The sequence below is a fragment of the Pantherophis guttatus genome, chromosome 7 (assembly GCF_059756535.1).
Source record: "Pantherophis guttatus breed Tessera chromosome 7, ASM5975653v1, whole genome shotgun sequence".
Taxonomy (NCBI): Eukaryota; Metazoa; Chordata; class Lepidosauria; order Squamata; family Colubridae; genus Pantherophis; species Pantherophis guttatus.
The window spans coordinates 36,966,948-36,983,501 of NC_142069.1; the positions used below are offsets into that span (position 1 = coordinate 36,966,948).

Genomic DNA, 16,554 nt, shown 5'->3' on the forward strand with positions numbered 1-16,554 from the left:
CCCATTTCAAGCTTGGAGTAGTGTAAAAGAGGAAAAAAAAAAATCTTGCAGGAAATGACCAGACTGAGTCTGAGGGAGGGGTCAAACGCATCATCAGTCATGAGTCCCTTTGTGTCCATAAGAGATCTAAATTCAGATTAATGTCAGCACCAGAGAAATCAGGAGATCCAAGCAGTTCAAATGTGTACAAAGATTTATTGTAAGCATAAGCTCTCTATAAGAATATGAACTACTACTCCCTAATAGTCAAGGGAAATTAGCAGGAGTTAAGAAAAAGAAATTCAAGTTAGGCTGGACTTAGATTTGTTGTCGGCACGAAGGGATTCATGACTGATGAGGTATTTGACCCATGCCTCAGGCTCAGCCTATTATCTCCTACATCTCCTCTTGAAATAAAATGGTATTGTTTCAATAATTGCAGAAGTGTTTTAAGCTTGAAACACTTTTGTATTGTTGAAACAATTCCACAATGACTGAGTTGGATGTTTACACTGTAAGCAACTGTTGTTTTGAATTTTAAAACTGGTTGAACTGGCAATATTTTGCATACCACTAGAACTACATATACTTTTGTAGTGGTTTTGCTGGGAAGCCTATTCTCTTTGCCTATTAACTATTGTTAGATGAATCTTAGCAGTAGCTATTCAATTTCTCTCTCATCCGAGAGAAAAAAGGAAAGGAAGGTTATTTCTCAGAGTCTACTGGAACTCCAACAGCAGTCTGCCAAAACACCAGCTCCTTACTGTTTTCCCCTCTCTGAACTATTTAAAATAATACATTTCTGCAAGCACAACGTGTTCAAATTTCCTATCAGATCACAAAGTAATTCAATGTACGAATAGAATGGATTATAAACTTACCAATTGTTTGTTCATATGAAGAGATGACTACTGAGACTTTTGACTGGGGAATGGAGTTGCTCTCAACCATACTGAGGCAAGTAAAACTTTCTTCTGAAAGATCAGGTGGTTCTGGTTCATATGTCAACTCAGCTCCCATAGTAAACCCCACTTTTCCACGTGAAATTTTCTGGTTTGCATATATTTCTGTATTTAATCTTCCAGAAGAGTCTTGTTTTATAAAGTAGATTTAATGAAAACATATTAGCAGTCTTTACAGATTAGAGATTCTGAATATAATATTAGATATTATACTATTATTCCAGAGAGATTCATACTGAAAGTAGATATATTTTACAATGTACAGCTGATTTTTAATTAAATTTAAGGCATTAGAGAACACCTATACTATCATATGCTCCCTTCCCTAGGTCTTCTCTTCCTTCACACAAATTTCCTGTCTTTTTCTCATCTTTGGAAGAGATAATATAGCATTGTTATATTTATGAAAAGGGAGTAGTTTGGCACCTCCAAATCACATTCCTTCTGATTTATATCAACCAATGGAATAAAATAAAAAGTAATTTTTCAAAATAAGCTGGAAGAAAAATTGCTGGAGCCCCATTACGTTCCATCAGAAAACTAAAGTCCCAAGATTATGTAACATTTTCAAAAATCTTTACAGATTTGATGTTCAAAAGTGTGCAGAGCAACAACTGCATTCAACAGCCTTCAGTCCAGCTCTACCATTTCCAGGGAGCTGCATTCTTCTAGGGTTGGGTAAAAAGAGGCTGCCCTTCTTGACACTTTTTCCTATAAGGCCCACAAGCCTTCAAAAGGATGGATGGTATGTTTGGTTTAGCCTAAATCCTTGTTAGGACAGCTACAATGGGCTGAACATTATGGAACAGAATATGTTATTTTTTGTACTATTTTTGGGTTTATGTGTCTGGAATAATCTTGTAATGATATCACAGTGAAGAGGAGGTTATTTGTGCTCATACATAAATTACACATGACTTCCTGGATGAAGGTGCAATGCTTTTTGTTTACATAATATGCTTCAATCTTTCTTCAAACAGTTCTTAGACATCTCTTGCCTGGCTCTTTTATGAGTACCTTATCTAAGAAGGTACTTATTTAAGAAGGTTGAGTTTATTACTTGAAAAAAGCAATGAAAATTTTAAACTTAAAATTTTCAAGTAATACCATTACAAAAAATTTCCCTTTATAAAATGTCAAAATTTACCTGATATTTTGGTAAAACATTACTTGAGGAATTATAAACTTTAAAGTGTTTATGTAAACGAGTCTGAGAGACGTAACTATGTACGAGCTCTGCCATTCTACTGATGGAATGGCATTTGGTTATATCTTTCAAGAACACATACAACAAATATAAACCAATTTACTTCTTTCTAAACTGCTTTGTTCCTATGCATATCAGCCAATACATTAGAAATTGGTTTTTTGAGAAAACGGCAAATTCAGTCAGGTTAAGAAAACCTTAAATTTTTGGAAATTATGTTTCTCATTTTAGGCATTTATCATCATGCTCTTTTTAAAGGAGGAGATCTAAAAAAAACTTGATTTCTTCGGGATTTTTAATTTCAAATTGTGCCAATATAATTTATATAAACATGCAGTAAATAGGACAGTTTATATTTTTATTAAATTATTATTAGAAATACTTCCGTTTGCTTCTCTATAGCAATATGAAAATTAATTCATCAGACATCATATAAATACACAATAGCATGTAGTTAAAGTTTTATTACAATTCTAATAATTATTAGATAGTGTGGAATGTTTAAACAGAATTGTCAAAAAAAATCAAACATTCTAAAATCAAATCAGCGTGTATGTGTTTATGTGTGTATATGTGTGCACACACATATGCACACAATTTTTTTTAATATTTGACTTTTTACAGTTTATTTATAGTTATATATACATCCTATTTCTAATGAGAGGTACTCACCTCGCACGTGAGCAAGAAATAAAGAAAGCAATTTCCTGCTGTATTTAAGGGCTCTACTGTGGTTCTTTGATTTTTCCAGAGTTTCTCTAAAACATTTTAGCGTATCCATCGGATCCAGAGGAACAGAAAATAATGGTCTTGTTTGACTGACACCTATAAAGAACCCATAGTTATTTTAATAAATTCTATGTCTAAGTAACAAATGTAATATACAAAAGTAAAATTGCTTACTCAAATTAGTAGTAGTTTACTCAAACTACTAGTAGTAGTATCTTTATTACAGTCATGGATCAACTCACCGAGTTCACACATAGGCATGGTTCAAACTGGAAAAAGCTATACATATAAGTAGTAGAATTCTAAAAAAAAGCCCCTGAACTCAAAGTGGAAGGCTTTGAATTATTATATATCCAGAAGAAATCCAGGCTAGGAACGATGAAATTATTGTAATTGATCAGATGGTGAATATGAGCTCCTCAGTGAAATCAGCTTGAGAGCAATGATCAGTGTCAATTTGTCTGGAGATGGAATTTGTGGCAAGAGTAAATGCATCATGTGTGGAGGGAATATCAATCTTCAGTAGAATGTCTAAGTGATTTGGATTGATCACTGAAATAGATTTGGAAATATAAGAGGAAGGAAAAGAATCTATTGGGCTGAGTGGATGCTTCATGCATGATACTACATCCTGTATCTTAGTTACTTCTCCCATATGTGATATGTTTCCAGTAATGTAAAATTAAGAATAATTCAGTTGAATATTCAGTTAGTGCCAGTGGAATGTAGAATTAATGAATAATTGGGGGTTTAAAAAAAAACTTTAAAAAAAAGTTTTTTTAAAAAAAACTTTTGGGGAGGAAAGGCAAACAACTTGTGCACAATTGTTAGACAAGATGTCCCCAGGATTCCCAATATCTATCAAAAGATCAATGTTAAATCTTTTCTGATATATGAAAACAAACAGTTCTCCCACACCAAACTGATTTGCTCCCTAAGCTCACGCAACGTTCTAATCATATACAATGGGTAATCATGCATCTCAATTCTCTACATCCATCCTTATCTTGCCTCTTCCCTCTCTTTAACTGGATAATTTGCCCATTAGGGCAAGAACAGCTTCTACTCTCAATGCCTTCCAGAAGTTTATAAAAACCTCACTGAACTGAAAGACTTGAGTGTAGGAGTGTTATATTAATTGTGATACTTAAACTATAAATATATGTTGTATTTTCTTTAATATATATTACTGTTCTTTTTGAATTAGTTGAAGCTATTAGTTTATACACAATCTAGAACTACCTTGACTCAATCAATGTTTGTTAGCATATCTCAATAGCTATAATGTAGAACACCTACATAATTGGTTTTACAAGTATCTTATATGGATAAAATAATATATAAATACATTTTACTTGATATATCAAATCTATGCAACAAATATAACCTGCATGTGATTGAAACAAAACAATTTATCCATCCATAAAAATAATCCAAAAGAACACAAACATTTAATTATCCCAAAGAGCATGAGCTCTGAAACTTTCAAAGAATATAATTTACATATCTTCATACCTAAATGATCAAAATGTTCAACAGTTGGTCCTTTCCATTTTGTAGCAGCATACAGTTTTTTTGCAACAAAGTTTCTGCAGCATACCTTAAGAGAGTATACAGTTAACAGCCTTTTCAATTAAGGGGACCAGGTTAAGTAAACTAATCTTAAACATTTAAAATTAGACTCTGAAAATCCATCACAATTATTTACATTTTCAAAAAGCAAAGAAATAATAAAAGCCAATGTTCATTATCTAGAATGGACTATCTTCACAAGAAAAACTAAACCAAAAAATAGGACATTCTTATTAACAAGATGTGCATGAACACCAGTACAGTATTCCCTTGTGACAAGACTTTTCAGAATTTAGTCTTAGAAACTCTCATACATAGTAATCTGACCTGAACTTCCCAAACTAATCAGAACTCACAATTCTATCATTGCCATGCTCCTATTGTGTCAGCTCTCTTCAACATGCCCAACCTAGCTGGAAATCGAGGTGATATGCATGGTCCCAAACTTATAATCTTGTTGCTTAGAACCATAGCATTTTATCCCCACAAAGTGATATGGAGGATAAGACTGCTTTTCCCAATCAAGAAAAAAAAATAAACAGATACCTGTTAGCTAATTCTGTTCTTAGAATACATTTGAGGTTCAGAAAAACAAGTTTTATTAAATAATGAAAAAGGACAGGGAAAGAAGTTGGTTCATATGGAATTCCCATTAAGTCTGCCCTCTTTATTCACTAACCAGTCTGAGAGTAAAGGATGGGTGTTCTTGTTAGAAAATGAGATTTAGAACCTACTCATTTGCTCTAGGAAAAATAACAATTACATATCATTTTTGTGAAGTTACGAGCAACTTTAATGTGCCCACTCAAAAATCTTCTTCAGGCAGTCCAATACATAACTAAAGACTATATTCTTATATTTTTTAAAACTTTTGACCCAAATTTCAATTACAAGTTTTTTTCTTTATCATCTAAAATACTTTACCTTGTCTCCAGTATTAGTGATAAATTCTTCTAAGCAAGACTGTGCATTGTCTGACTCACAGAGTTGTTTTTTTTCCTGCAGCTGTCTCTGGGCAAACACCAACACAGGAGTTACTTGCTCCGTATATCTCTCACTAGAAAAAGTTAGATGCATTTTAAAATAAATATTGTTAATATAATTTTTACAAACTCCTTTCCTTCCCAAAGTCATTTTATGTTACTTACTGTGTAATTGTGTTAAATTGCATAGCTATGTAAACTAGGGATTCCCATTTCTTCAAACGAAACAGAAACTCAAGAGTTTGCAGAATGAAGTGGCGTATTCCTTGGAAATCTATAATGTTCACATCGTCAAGGGGATGTTCAAAAGAAAGATTGGAACCACCTTCATCAATAGTAATACCTCCTATGCAGCTTGGAACACCAAAATTTCCCTTGGGCTCAATAATCTGTAAATTTAAACAGAGATCATAATATCTCATCTTTGCAAGCAAATCATCATACAAATATCAAGTACAAACTCACCTAGCATTTCTAATTATGTAAATTTTCTTTACATTGTATCAAGCATATTGTTCATAAACATTTCAATTTTTAATAATATTGCAGTGATATTAATGTAAATCTGTGTCCCTGATTTACATTAATATCAAACTCATAACAATATTATATTTTGTTAGTCTTTGATGTTTACTAACATAAGCCTTCTCTCTGTAGATACGGATCTCTCTCTTTAATAAATACAGTCACCATGTTAATTATACTGGATGCTAGAATATGAGCATCTCAGAGAGACATCTGGTCCTTGTGAACATTCCCACATTGTGTATAATGAAGCAGATATTACCTAAGATGGCACTAACAAAGAAAGATACTTCATATTTTTTATGAAACCCATGTTGAGCAGATCTACCAAGACTGTTTCAGCAAATTCCTCCAACTATAATGATTCCTAGACAAAGACAGAGGAAGTGGCATACATTCTAATGCACAAATTCAGAACTTCTAATTGCACAAATACTGCATTCAGTGCATTCTTGCAAATCCATGTTCCTATTGTCCCAAGATTTTCTTAAGTATTATCTTCTGCTTCTTTGTTTAAAAAAAAACCTCCCTTCTGGGAGCATACAAAATAAACAAAACCTAGTACAAGAAGACTGCTACATCAGATCTTCAAAAACATTTATCTTTCTTGAGAAATGAACCCATCTCCATTTACATGAAATAAGAAAAAACTGTGTAATAATATTGCACATAAAGTATTTATCTTTTTCTAAATAATATTTTTAAATGTAAAGACACGGAAAAAATGTACACAATTAAAATGAATTAAACATTGCTAATCTTTGTTTAGTTGCTTCAAAATATAAAAACATGCATTATGTAAATTGAAGTAAAAATGAAGTAAAAATATATTTACCTTAACATAATTGCTATCTTGAAGCTCAACTATCATATCAAGCAATGTATCTGATGCCATATAGTATGGTAACCAAATGGTCTTAAGAAAAATCTCCTTGTTAACAGGAAAAGGTGCATGAAAAGATCCTGAATGCTTAATAATCATTTGTATTTCCCGAGTATAGTTCCAAAGGTCTCGGCAGGCATTCTGAAGCAATGTCCAGTGGCGACCCCGATGGGCAATAACCTGGAACATATTTATCAAATGCACAATTAATAAGTAGGAGTTGGATATCACAGTGATTTAAATAATAAGTATAAATCATATTTTCATTTATAAAGAACTTCAAACTTAAGTGTGTTCATTTGTAATAAATCTACTGAATAAACTATTTCACTTTCTTAAGATACTAGTTGGTATATATTTCACATAGATTATAACTGTTTTGCTAGAACTACTTAGGACAGAAATCTAAAGCAATACTGAGCAAGATAGTTGTTTATGTAAGCCAGTTATTTAATTATTTATAACCCATTCCAGTCAACCAACCTACAATTGAACAGCCTACAATTTCATAAATTCATCATTTGGGCTAATATAGATAAAACAAGTTGACAAAAGCAATACCACAATGACAGTTAGAAATTAGTTACAATAAAAAAGCATACACTGAAATGCAACCATCCATATATTGGCAATCAAAACATTCAAAGCCTAAATAAAACTAATTAATCAGTAGAGGAATAGGTATAGAACCTGTGCCCCCATAGCTTAATGAGATAACTATATTTCTCATCTCTTTTAACATGCACAGGTTTAGGAGCATTTTTTTCCTAATTAATTTGCACCTAATGCTTATTATAAAAGCTTACCAGCTTACCATAAAAGCTTTTAGATATTAAATTAAATCACTTGTGTCTATGAATAAACTATAATATTGGAATGAACCATCATGGATTTCTAATCTGAATTATGGCTATTATTCCTTTTTCTGTATGGTTTAGCCTCCTCTAACAGTTATGACTGGGTAAACACATTATTAGATAAGATATTATTATATAAGAGCCATGGTAGCGCAATGATTAGAATGCCATATTGCATTCTATTGCATACTTCTGCTCACTGCCGATTACCAACAGTTTGAATCTCACCAGGCTCAAGGTTGACTCAGCCTTCCATCCTTCTGAAGTAGGTAAAATGAGGGCCCAGATTGTTGGGGGCAATATGCTGACTCTAAACCATTTAGAGAGGGCTGTAAAAGCACTGTGAAACGGTATATAAGTCTAAGTGCTATTGCTATTATTAAGTCAGGTTTTTCTTAAAACTATGATTTGTTGGACAACGATTGGGGGCTTTAATATTAATCCATATTGAGTGCTTAGCATACCATGCTATATCAACATCAAACTATAACTTTGTGTTAAATGTAAATCAGAGTTCTTGACTTCTTTTGCAATCAGCTATCTAGAAATTATTTCAGCTATCTGCTGATTCTTGTACCACTAACAACCAGAAAATCAATTAGTAATTTTGACCATTTAAGAACTTATTTTTTAACTCTGCTCTCTTCTATTTATTTATCTGTGTTGGGAAAGAGATCTGTTTAAAAATAGCTATTCCAGTTCACAAATTGCTCCATGTTGTATTTAAGTTTTTTAAAAAGAAACCCTTACAGAAAAAAGCAAATTCCATTCCACTTAATTTAGCAAAAGCATCATTTCCTACATTTCCTACTATTACAGTATATTATTAAATTAGTTTAAGTCATTAATAAATTCTAATTTTCAATCCTTTTGTGATTATTCTGATTGAAACTATGCTTGCTTTTATTCCTCTCTCTTGGCCTTTCTTTGCCTCAAAACAAAAACTAATTTATAACTTTATAGCTTTGTTTTACGGGAGACAATTTAAGATTTGAAAACCATACTTTAGGAGCCCTGGTGTTTATTTGCCCAAGAAACTACTGAATTGCTATAGGTCCTCAATAAACAATATTCTAAGATCCCATTCTCTCTAGAATTGAAAAATATGGTGTTTATTCCTTTTAAAAGTGTCAATTTCATTATGCTTATTTTTCATTACATTCCGAGTAGTTGCCCAATATACTTATTCTTCATTACATCCCAGATCATTGTAAACTGTCATTTAAATTTTGAGTTTGCTTTGCAGGGACTAAATTCCCAGCCACTTTACAAGATGGTATCTTCCTAGATTCCACCTAGTAATTTCAGTTTTTTTGTTATATCATGTGAATGTTTTGTGATGTAAACACTAACTATATTTGTACTGATTTTGCTAAGAAACTTTACTCAAACAAGCAACAAAAGCAGTACATACTGTATTAGGGAAAGCAGCATATTTTTAGTTCGGGTGAAAGTACTGACTGGAATCATGGAAACCCAGATTTGAGACCCCACCTGACTACCAGATGACTTCAGCTAGTCATTCTCTCAGTCCAACCTAACTCATAGGGTTATCTTTAGGATAAAAGAAAGGGTCTAACTCCATGTATCTATTTTCTGCTGTTGAAAAAAGATGGGTTATAAAGGCAGTGATAAATAAATGTTCTGTTTCGTTTTATCTTATACTTATTTGTTTTTGAGTCAGTGTTAATTTCTGGTGACTGCCTGGACAAATCCTTGCAATTTTCTAGATAATGTTTTCTGAAATGGTTTGCCATTACCTGTTTTCTAAGACTGAGAGTGTGTGACTGGGCCAAGGTTACCCAGTTGGCTTTCTGCTGAAGGTGGAAATAAAACTTATGGTCCCCCAATTTCTAGCTTGGGTCCCTTATACACTACACAAAACTGCCTCTCTATATTATTACATCATTTAAATTAGACAATGGTGACTGATGATTATGATGATAATGCTCTCCATTCAATCACATCCAATTCTTCAGCAATTCTATGGATCAGCTCCTTCCCTCTCCACATTTTTTGATCTTGTGCAGCTTGTTCCAGTTGTTGTACATTCTGGCTGATGTCAGTTTTGATGGTGTAAAGCAGGGCTGTCAAACTCCATATGCGTCACATGCTGGCCACCCCCACACCTGGTTTAGCGAAGGGGAAAAGAGTCCCAATATGTCAAGTGATGCCGCCATGACGACATGAGTTTGATACCCCTGGTATAAAGCCACTATGTTTTTTGCAGCTTCATTTCCTTTTACTGCTGACCACTCCAAAGTTGCCTTTCTCCGTGAATTTAATTGCATAACATGATTGAAATAAGTAAGGTGGAATTTTGTGAATTTTCCCTTCCAGTAATATGTCTGGTTTTACATGCTCCAGTACTTGCTTGTTCATTGTCTTTGCTGTCCAAAGAATGCACAGGAAGCTTCTCCAACACCACAGCTTGAACAAGTTTATTTTTCTCTTGTCTAGTTTTTTTTTATCTAACTTTCGCAACCATGGGTAACTATAGAAAACACAATTGGGAGGACTAAACTGCATTTGTTGCCAGACTGGTGTCCTTGCTTTGCCATACTGAATTCATGCTCATGATTACTGTAGAACTCAGTGCAATTCAACACTTTCTTTCTTGACTTCATTTACTACTTTGATCAATCTGCAATCCTAGGAATGTGAGTTCTTCCATGCCTTCACCCTCAATTGTTATTTTGACATTTCCATTCTTTGTAGTTGTCATAAACTTGGTCTTTTTGGTATTCAGGAAGAAGCCAAATTTCTCATTTTCTTCTTTAATCCATTTGATCAGATCTTTCAATCCTTCTTTGGTTTTTGAAAGTTGTGTTGTGAACTTATCGAAGATTTTTACGTTTATTCTTCCAATGATTACCCTTATTTTTGATTCTTCAAGTTCCAGTTTCCTCAAATCATGTTCAACTTGTAGTTGAAAAAAAAAGGTGAAAGAATGCAGCCTTGCCACGTACCTTTCTATATCTTGAACCAATCAATGTCTCCATATGATGTTTGCACAGTGGCTACCTGATTTTTTTCAGTGACTACACCAACATGGCAATGTGTTGGCAGCCACAGGTCTTCTAGGGCTTTCTACAACTTATCATGATCAATAGGGTTGAAAGCTTTCTTGTAGTCAATAAAGCAGAGGTAAATGTTCTTTGATATTCCTGAAATTTTTCAATGCTCCAGTGTAGAGTTGCAATATGGCACTCAGTGCCATGACCTCTTCTGAAGCAAGCTTGAACATCTGGTTATTTTCTTTTGATAGTCAGCACCAGATGTTATATAAATTAATGGGAATTCATTTTATTTATTATTTATTTATTTATATTCTTCCTATCTCACTGTTGAAGTGACTCTTGGCAGCTTGCTAGTGTGAGGGATGAGGACAAAAATCCTTGGAGTCATCATTTTTGGCAGTGGAATGAACATGGTTTCCAATCCTGTAGCTGTGTGTTTGTTTCCCTAATTTTCTAGCACAAGAATGTGATGCTTGTGGGTGATACAGGCCTCAGCAATTCTGTGGGGATGGTATCAACACCTGGGACTTTGTTGCTTGACAGATCAATGCCCACATGACTTCTTCCTGAAGGATGGCAGGTTCTATTTCTGCTTCCTTTTCCTTATCATCCAGAGGAAATTTGGCCTCTTTGTTGCTGGCATACAGTTCTTCTATTATATTCTCACCATCTGTTGTTGAAATCTTGTTGGTGAGACACATCTTTACCTTGTTTGTTTTTGAAGATACTTTTATGAGCAGTAAATGATGTAAAAATCCTTTTTGACTTACACGAAAGTATTCTGGTGTGGCCCTTCATGCAGTCCTCATCTAGCTCCTTGCAACATTGGTCCCAGTAAAATTTGTTATTTTTTCTTGTTGCTTTTTGGAAATTTACATTCATTCTCTTTGCTCCCTCCTGTCTGCCTGATGTTTTGGCTGCTTTTCTTCACTCACCTATTCTGATGGCTTCATATGAAAACGAATTATTAAAACCAACACTCTCTACATGGGGCTCCCCTTGAGGAACACCCGGAGGCTCCAACTGGTCCAGAATGCGGCCGCGCGGGTAATTATGGGAGCTGCATGGCGCTCCCGCATAACACCGTTCCTGCGCGAGCTGCACTGGCTCCCAGTGGTCTTCCGGGTGCGCTTCAAGGTGTTGGTTACCACCTTTAAAGTGCTCCATGGCTTAGGGCCCAGCTATTTGCGAGACCACCTTCTGCCACCGATAACCTCCCACCGGCCAACTCGGTCCCACAGAGAGGGCCTCCTTAGGGTGCCGTCGGTCAAGCAATGCCGACTGACGACCCCCAGGGGGAGAGCCTTCTCTGTGGGGGCACCCGCCTTCTGGAACGAGCTACCTCCAGGAATACGACTAATCCTGGACCTCTGGACCTTCCGTTGAGCTTTGAAGACCTTCCTATTTCAGCAAGCTGGGCTGGCTTAAAATTTTAAATGGGTTATTTTAAGGGTAATGGGTTTTAATATTTTGGGAAGCCAATTTGATTTAATTCTGCTTTTAAATTATTTTAAATTTTGTATTGTATGTATTTTAATTTTGGCTGTGCACCGCCCTGAGTCCTTCGGGAGAAGGGCGGTATACAAATTTAAATAATAAATAAATAAATAAATAGGACCTAGTTATCTTCGAGACCGCCTTCTGCCACCGACGACCTCCCATCGACCCGTGCGCTCCCACAGAGAGGGCCTCCTCAAGGTGCCATCAGCCAAGCAATGCAGGCTGGTGACCCCCAGGGGGAGGGCCTTCTCTGTGGGGGCTCCCACCGTCTGGAATCAACTGCCCCCAGAGATAAGGAGAATCCAAGACCTTCGTGCCTTCCGCCATTCCCTTAAAACTTTCCTTTTTCAACAAGCCGGGCTGGCCTAACAAATCCTTTTAAATGATTTTAAATGATTTTAAATTCATTTGTCTTTTTAAATTTTGGGCCAAATTGAGATATTTCCTTTTAATCTGTTCTTAAACTATGTATTATGTATTATGTATTTATGTGTTTTTACTTGGCTGTACACCGCCCTGAGTCCCTAGGGAGAAGGACGGTATATAAATTTGAAGTAAAATAAAAATAAATAAATTATGCTTTTTCTCTGGCTTCTATTTTGGCATATGCTCAATTGCTGTTTCAATGATGGTTGAATTTTTTTTTGCCACAGTGCATTGGGCATATTCTCAGCAGTGTCCAGCAGTTCAAACATATTTTTCATCTCAGTTGCATACATGGAAGGTATTTGGGTGATATCAAACTTTTGGGATGGTGCTGTCTTTTTGATGTCGCATAAGTTAACTCTGACTTTAGCTGCCAACAATTCTTAATATGAACGATAATGGATACAAAATAATCTTGACGATGACTGAAATGTACTGTTGATGGCTGCACAGGACATAATTGATCTTGTTATGGTGCAATCTATTTGATGAGGTCCAAATGTAAAATTCATGATTTGAAATCAATTTTCATGGCAAAATTAATGCAAAGCAAACGGATGCAAACAATCACCTACATCATTTCTCTTCCCATGTCAAAAGTTTCTAGTAATTCATGTTTCTGCTTGGCTGCCAATCTTTGCATTAAAATCACCTATGTAAAAACCCATGGATCTAAACAATATTCTTTTTGAGCACTTGCTTCAAAGTTTCTGATGCTCACTTAGAAAACTTCTATTTCAAGCTCTGCTGCATTAATTGTTGAGTGTAGACTTGGACAACTATGATAGTTGACACAGATTTGGTTGTTATAATGCAATCATTAACCATTGACAAGTTTTCCATTGCTGCAGTAAGTTTCTTCTTGTGATAAATACCACTTCATTCTTTTTTGTGTGTGTGTCATGTCCAAGTGAAATCCTCAAGGTAATGAATTCCTCAAACTGGAAGTAGCCATTGTCTATCCCAGGTGTCTGCAACGTGCGGCTCCGGAGCCGCATATGGCTCTTTGGGCCCTCTGCTGTGGCTCCCTGTTGGATGATCCCACCACTGGCTGGCCCCACCCCTCACCCTCCCCTCCCAATCACTCCTTGCCTGGCCTAAGAAGGTAAGGGCAACGGCGGGGGATGGAGAAGCGGGGCAGAGACAGAGAGATACAGAGTGAGGGGGAGAGAGACATAGAGAGATACAGAAAGAGAGAGGGAGAGGGGGGGGAGGGAGGGAGAGAGAGAGAGAGAGATGTCAAAAGGGTTTTGTGGTTCCCGTTGTTTTTTAGCAACCGGTTCTCTGCCCTAATGACCGGCTGGGTAGGCGTGGCTAAGGGGTCATGTGACTGGTGAAAGTGAGTGACGTCAAGTTGGCCACGCCCACCGAGGTTTTGTGGCTCCCAGTGTTTTATTTTCTGTGGGAAATAGGTCCAAATGGCTCTTTTGAGTTTTTAAAATTGCAGACCCCTGGTCTTTCCAGTATAGCTCAACTGACACCAAAGAGGCTGATTTTCAACCTAGCCATTTCAGATTGCTGTCATAGGCTTGTATCTCCAGCCCTGAAAAATAATCAAATTATTTTAATAATAATGCAGCTCCCTCTTGCTCTGAAATAAAAGAGCATGTCTGGAGATGTATATAGATTGCACCTGACTAGTAATGACTTCCATGAATCAATGAGAAAAGAGAGGGAATGAACTAAAAATAGTTTAAAATTATCCTACATCATTTTCTTAGAGTTTTTATCTTCAAAAACAGAACAACAATGCAGCAAGAAACTAGAAATTGACAGAAATATATTCTTGCCAAATGTGAGAACGTTATTTGCTCAACAAAATCAGAAGTGATATGTTTACTAGAATTGTAAACATAGTTAACATTACCACAGCTCTTCTAAAATACAGGAATGTTTTCGTGAAATGTTCCAGCACTGCAGAATAACAACTTGCTTTTTCACGTTCCTTAACAGAACTATAACCTTGAGGCAGTCGAGGAGTGTCTCTATCACTCAACTTAGAACTACGATCAGGAGAAATAGTGGGTTCTAAAATAAAAACAAACAAAAATCATTGAGTTTAACTAACAGCAATTCACAAAGTAATTGTAAAAACAGTTCTAATCCTCTTATTAAGAGAACAAAGTCTGTACAGTGAGTCTTTAGTTATACTAGTTTATTAAAATAATATTTTTTCAAAGATAAAGGAAAATGCCACAGAATATACACCTAAATCTCTTGTAAGATAGGGTTTTAAGTAAATAAGCATCACACCCACATCTCCAATCAAGATGTTTTAATCAATGAAAGATGTTTCTTGGTACAATCTGAGTTAATCACTTCACTCAGTCATTGGAGAATATATTCCTCACTCTGCTTTCCAGAAAAAATATGTATTAAATGCTATAGTGCAGTGGCCCCCAACCTTTTGGGCATCAGGGATGGGTTCCATGGGAGAGGTTTTTAAAGGGACCAGAGTGGGCATGGTTTCACGTGCTGCCTGCATCCTGCAGATGAGACGGCCCAGTTTCTGGCATGCCACAGTCCAGTGCCAGTCCACAGACCAGGGGTTGGGGACCCTTGCTATAGTGCATGTTATATTTCAATGGTTACTTGATTCAATAAAAATAAATAAAATAAGCATGGCAGGGAAGATATAGCAAACCTTTTAAACGACTTGTCCAGATGATAATAGGAAAATTATTAACTTTCTTTTATAATGTTTATAACTGCAATCTCAAATCCATATTACCAAGGAAAACCAATTGGTTTCCTTACCAGTTGCTATGAGATTATTCTTCCTTTTAAAATTCCTCAGTTTGTATATTGTCTTGCTTTACATGAAAATTACCATTTCCCATGGATTATTGACAACTACTCTGGTTTTGATTTTTTTATCCGTCCATAAACTTTGCCATATTCATATGAGTCTTATAATTTTTTCAAGGTCCACAGATAGAGCACTTGGCAATATGTAGTGAAAGTTTAACTGTGAGTTAGTAAATTATACTTTTTTGAAAATAGTTCCCTAATTTGTGAGGATATGATCAATTCAAAAATTGTCAAGTACCCGACATGCATGTGGCAACCCACCTGAATCTTGGCCTGAAGTTGAGAGTTGGGTCAGTTCAATGAATTCACTCATGGCATCAATTTCAGGGGAGAGACAATTATTGTGGTCAAGTATGCTTGAGCTGGAAACAGTGCCTGAAGAAATACTTTGTAATGTAGGGCTAGAAGCAGGCAAGGAAAGCCCATTGTCGAAGGCAGGGGAAGTAAGATCAGGGGTGTCTGAGCAAAGAAGAGCAAGGAAGGTTATATTCATTGAAGATGAGCTGTTGGCAGCAGAATATTCAGGGAAAGTATTTCTCCGGAAATTTATAACTGCTCTCAACCTAACAAAAGATCAAACTAGAAAAAATCTGAAGAAATGTTTTTCAGCATTTCTCTAACAGCTAGTCAGGAACTACTGTGTTTGATTACTTATCTGCTGCTAGTAATAAAGAAGATGTGCAAGAAGAATTAGCAGTGATACATTATATTGTTGCTATCAAATGATATGGAATGGCCATTCTGTTTAAAGATATGTAGGAAAAAATAATAAAGTCTTGTTTCCATTTCCATTAATTCTGGGAATTCTGAAATGTCTCAAGAAGGAAAGACATGCAGTACTCAAATGTAAAAACTGAGGAAAGTACATTTAAATAAGAATTGCAGTACTCTTTTCAGGGTAAGCTGTTGCTATGATCAAAATGCCTCAACATGAACTGTATTTGTTCCACAGAAGTAACTTTAAGTCAATGAATTTTTTTGAAACATAACTTCAAGACTTGTTGTATTAACAATGTAACTGTCTACACCCAAATATAAACAATAAACAAAATCACAATAGATCCATGTAAGTTATATTCTCTGGAATCAATTATAAGATG

The 16,554-nt window shown here is 35.4% G+C and overlaps 1 protein-coding gene across 5 annotated transcripts in view; it reads right to left on the reverse strand.

Annotated features, from left to right (window-relative positions):
• The window catches only part of CFAP54 (cilia and flagella associated protein 54), a 140,205-nt gene that overhangs the window by 62,527 nt on the left and 61,124 nt on the right, over positions 1–16,554 (reverse strand). For 4 of the 5 annotated variants that reach the window (XR_015728925.1, XM_087873968.1, XM_087873969.1 and 1 more), the window contains 8 exons: positions 15,716–15,913; positions 14,511–14,671; positions 6,793–7,020; positions 5,598–5,821; positions 5,374–5,506; positions 4,393–4,477; positions 2,821–2,973; positions 861–1,070 (listed from right to left, as the gene is read on the reverse strand). Coding sequence is in view for 4 of the 5 variants with exons in the window: in XM_087873968.1 (XP_087730094.1) it covers positions 861–1,070; positions 2,821–2,973; positions 4,393–4,477; positions 5,374–5,506; positions 5,598–5,821; positions 6,793–7,020; positions 14,511–14,671; positions 15,716–15,913 (1,392 nt within the window). In the remaining variant the exon portion in view is untranslated. The remainder of the gene's footprint in view (positions 1–860; positions 1,071–2,820; positions 2,974–4,392; positions 4,478–5,373; positions 5,507–5,597; positions 5,822–6,792; positions 7,021–14,510; positions 14,672–15,715; positions 15,914–16,554) is intronic. The other variant, XM_087873970.1, reaches the window with a different exon arrangement.